This window comes from Stegostoma tigrinum, chromosome 38 (assembly GCF_030684315.1).
Source record: "Stegostoma tigrinum isolate sSteTig4 chromosome 38, sSteTig4.hap1, whole genome shotgun sequence".
Taxonomy (NCBI): Eukaryota; Metazoa; Chordata; class Chondrichthyes; order Orectolobiformes; family Stegostomatidae; genus Stegostoma; species Stegostoma tigrinum.
This window is the reverse complement of record NC_081391.1, coordinates 21197372-21201113: the sequence shown is the minus strand read 5'-3', so window position 1 is coordinate 21201113 and position 3742 is coordinate 21197372. Positions and strand designations below refer to the sequence as shown.

The window sequence follows — 3742 nt, the reverse complement described above, 5'->3', positions numbered from 1 at the left end:
CCAGTCACATTGTAATTCAGGGCTGATTGATAGTGATTAGGCCCCCAGCGTGCACTGTGTGGAGTCACAGATCAGCCAGTCGACAGCAGGCGATCTGATCTGCTTGAAAATTGAAACTGCTGATTTCTGCACATGCTCGTTGCATTTTAGCTTGCTTTTGCACCAAGCATCCTCAGTATTTGTCACCTCTTCGTTGCAGGGTAATAATAGAAATTATCACACAGGCAACAAGGGGGGGGCACTGCTTCATTCCCAACGCAGTTCCTCATCATCTTTAGCATTGTAAGACAAGGTAGATGTTTCCTTTCTCTTACATGTAAGAAGGAGATACTGAAGAAACTAATTCCCTAGCTCAGGGAAGAGTGCAATAAGCAATTGCTTATGTCAAAGAAAAAAAACTGCGGAAAAGCATTCTATCTTACTCTTTGGGAGGAGGAATTTTACGATTTACGAAAATGAGTAACACCAAGGCATTAGAACAAATTGCTGGAAAACACCTCACTGTCAGGCAACAAAATCAAACAAGAGATGATCACGTGTCTCATGGCCAGGTTCTGTTCAACCCTTCTCCCTCCCAATGCTGCCAAACCTGAGATTTCCCAGCAGGTTTTGATCCTGGTTTCCAGAATCTGCTTATTTAAAAAGAGACCCAAACACATGACCAAGGGCAGTGCATTAGATCAGTGCCTACCCTTTAGGCAAAGGACTGATTTCAGTCAGTGCATTGATTGGAAGCTGGTCCTGCAAACTTGTCCCTGCGAGTGGATGTCAGTAATGCTGACTTATCTGTCAACAACCTTACCAGTTATGGAATTTCCAATAAAAGGATTGCCCACTCAATCCCCAGACACAGCAGAATCAAACACTGAGCAAGTTACTGGGGCAGGCATTGAATCAAAGGATGTCACAAAAGAACAAAGGATTGATGATCAGACATGACAGCACAAAAAGCTCCAAGAACCAGAAGCTATGGAAATTACACACTGTACTCAATTCCATGGTGAATACTATTTTAATTTGCTCAGAGCACAACTAGTCATTTAGTAGAATGAGGTCACCATGTACAACAGATATAGATATTGACCCCATTCAGCTGAGTGTGAGCCTGTCAAACAGATACTCTCCCATGCCATTGTCAGGGGCTCCCAGTCTCTTCAGGTTGGTGATGTGATCTCCCAGCTTCTTGATCATCTTCACTTGCTCATCCAAGTAGTGCCTCTCCAGGAAGTCACACAGCTGGAGAAAGCAAAGAGGGGAACTGGTTAAATCCAACAAAATACAGCTTGGGAGACCAAACAGTGAAGTGATGTCATGGAGATTGCCAAATACACTCGAGAAAGTGCACAGTTTTAGAAACAGGATGATCTTGGTATAACCCAAGAAAACCCTCCACAATGTCAAAGGAGATCTTGTGGCTAACGAAAAGGACCAAGTGTCTGATCCCTGTTTTTAATTCAAAATCCCTGATTTAATACACCACACTCACATGAGGGTCCATGTGGCCAGAGGCGAGTTTGTGCAGATCCAGCAGACTCTGGTTCACATCCTTCTCCATCTGCAGAGCTCTCTGCATTGCCTCCAGACCATTGCCCCACTCATCCTGCTCTGGCTTCTGGAGGGAGGGAAGCAGGAACAGAAAGCACAGCTCAGCAGGCAGTTGTATCATTAGTCTACATCTGATCAGTTAATTATCCCTCATCATTGTCGGGGAAGTACTACAGGCCGACTTGACCTTGGTGAAACACCTGCTGTATTTGGTACTGTTCTTGAAGGGGACATTTCTAAACAGATCCTGCTATGCTGTGATCAGAGTAATCACAAGGCATCGGAAACATCTGCTAGATGTATTAAGGCTTCATACTGATGCTTTCCACACCTGAAAGATTTCTGTTTTCCCTTTTGACAGCTCATCTTGTCCAAAGCAGCGGTAGACACCGATATTTGCTCACCATCCAGAATACTGGATTATCACAATTGCCAACTATTGTTCAATCACGTGCAAAAGTGTTTCCTTTTAGTGAAGGGAATCGTATTGTGGTGAGCAACCCCCCTATTCATACAGTATTTGCTCAGTCCTGAAGCTAAACAGATTGAGCTAGCCACAATTGAGTGGTATTTCACAAAAAGCTGCAAAAGAAAGCTTTGGAATCCAACCTTGATGTCCTGCAGGAGGATTCGGCCTCCACGTTTATTCTGGAAAGCCATCAGTTTCTCAGCGTGTTCCCGCTCCTCATGGAACTGCTCCTTGAAGAACTCAGCAAAGTGACGCAGGGCAACATCATCCCGGTCAAAGTAAGAGACCTGTCGGGGGAAAGAGGCAATAAAGGGAAATGTCTGAAATACATCAATGCCTCTTCTCAGATACTAACCCAGTTACCATCTTGACTCCACATTTAAGTGGGCAAAACTAGAGAGAGCCAGGAAGTCACCTTCCATGGATTATAACCCATGTAACAGATACTTAGCCAGACTTCTGGAAATAGAGAACAAAAACCAAATGCAATCCCTCACCTGTGTTTTGCTAAAATGGTGCGATAGAGTGTGGCATGGTGCACAATGAAGGGGACAGCTGTCTATAGCCATTAGATATCCCTGTTCTGCAGGTGATAAAACACTATTGTTCGCGAGGTGGAGACTAGTTAGACCCCTGTCCAACTGAATGAAGTGCTATGAATAATGCAGTCAGTCATTAACACAGCCAGAAATCTCAGTCAGCAGCCTCATTGTCACCATCACCCACCTGAATAACCTTAGTGTCCTACCACCCACTCCACACAGAATTCTAACTGCTTTGTTGGACACGAGTTAATATTTCAAGTGTGTGCCACTTTTCATAGCTCACAAAACACACTGAGCAAGGGTCAGTGGACCCAAAATTTGACCGGATTTCTTCCACCATTCCTTGCAGATCTGTAGAACTTTTCTAGCTATTCTTGTTGCTGTTTGATTTCCAGCAGTTGCTGTCTTTAGTTAAGGGAACTTTAGATCTTGAACATAAGCCAGTCTGGCAAATGGGGCAAGGTTCAAACAAAAGGATACATTTGTGTCCTACCAGGGAAGGTTTTCTGAAGAAAAAGGGATATAACCAAGTTAAATTTATCAGCAAAACCAGCTCAACCCTCCAGAGTTCAATGAAAACAATCACCAAGGGCTACACTGTCCCAAGATGGACAACTGGGGATCCACACCCAGGAGCCAGTTGTATATTAAGACAGTGTTCAAAAACTGAATAGACAGTCAGTGTTAGGACTTGCACGAGATTGCATCAGGGGAAGGGCCACAGAAAACAATACATGCTACGGCTAAGTCATTAACCCAGCATAAAAACCCCAAACAGGTCAACACTGTTATCACACAGGCTTCAATTCCACAAAGCTCACCATGGAGAGGTAAACATAGGAGGAACAGAGCTCCAGGTTGATCTGCTTGTTAACAGCATCCTCACAGTCCTTGTGGTAGTTCTGACACACTCGGGAAGCCATCTTCACTATTCCTGCTCACAATCACAAGGACAACTCTGGAACTAAGGCCTCAATCCCCAAAGCTGTTGTGTTTCTACTCCTGAGACAACCGGCACTCACCCAGAGGGAGACCGAACTGATGATGACTGACAGTTGCTGCTAGCCAATCAGGAGCCACCCATGCATACAGGCACCAATGAGAGAGAGGGGGAGGGTGTGTTAAGCAGAGCTGATCAGAGGTGGAGATGAGAGCCAGGTCTGGATGGTTATTCTGTGATTGG

At 44.7% G+C, this 3742-nt stretch overlaps 1 protein-coding gene across 1 annotated transcript; it reads right to left on the bottom strand.

Annotated features, from left to right (window-relative positions):
• Positions 1–1101: 1101 nt before the first annotated feature.
• LOC132206549 (ferritin, higher subunit-like) lies at positions 1102–3482 on the bottom strand (the record flags this gene model as incomplete). Its single annotated transcript, XM_059640752.1, has 4 exons — positions 3381–3482; positions 2155–2301; positions 1544–1612; positions 1102–1191 (listed from the first exon to the last, which is right to left on the bottom strand). Coding segments are annotated over exons 1-4 (408 nt in total), but the record flags the coding sequence as incomplete, so codon positions are not given.
• Between the last annotated feature and the right edge of the window lie 260 nt (positions 3483–3742).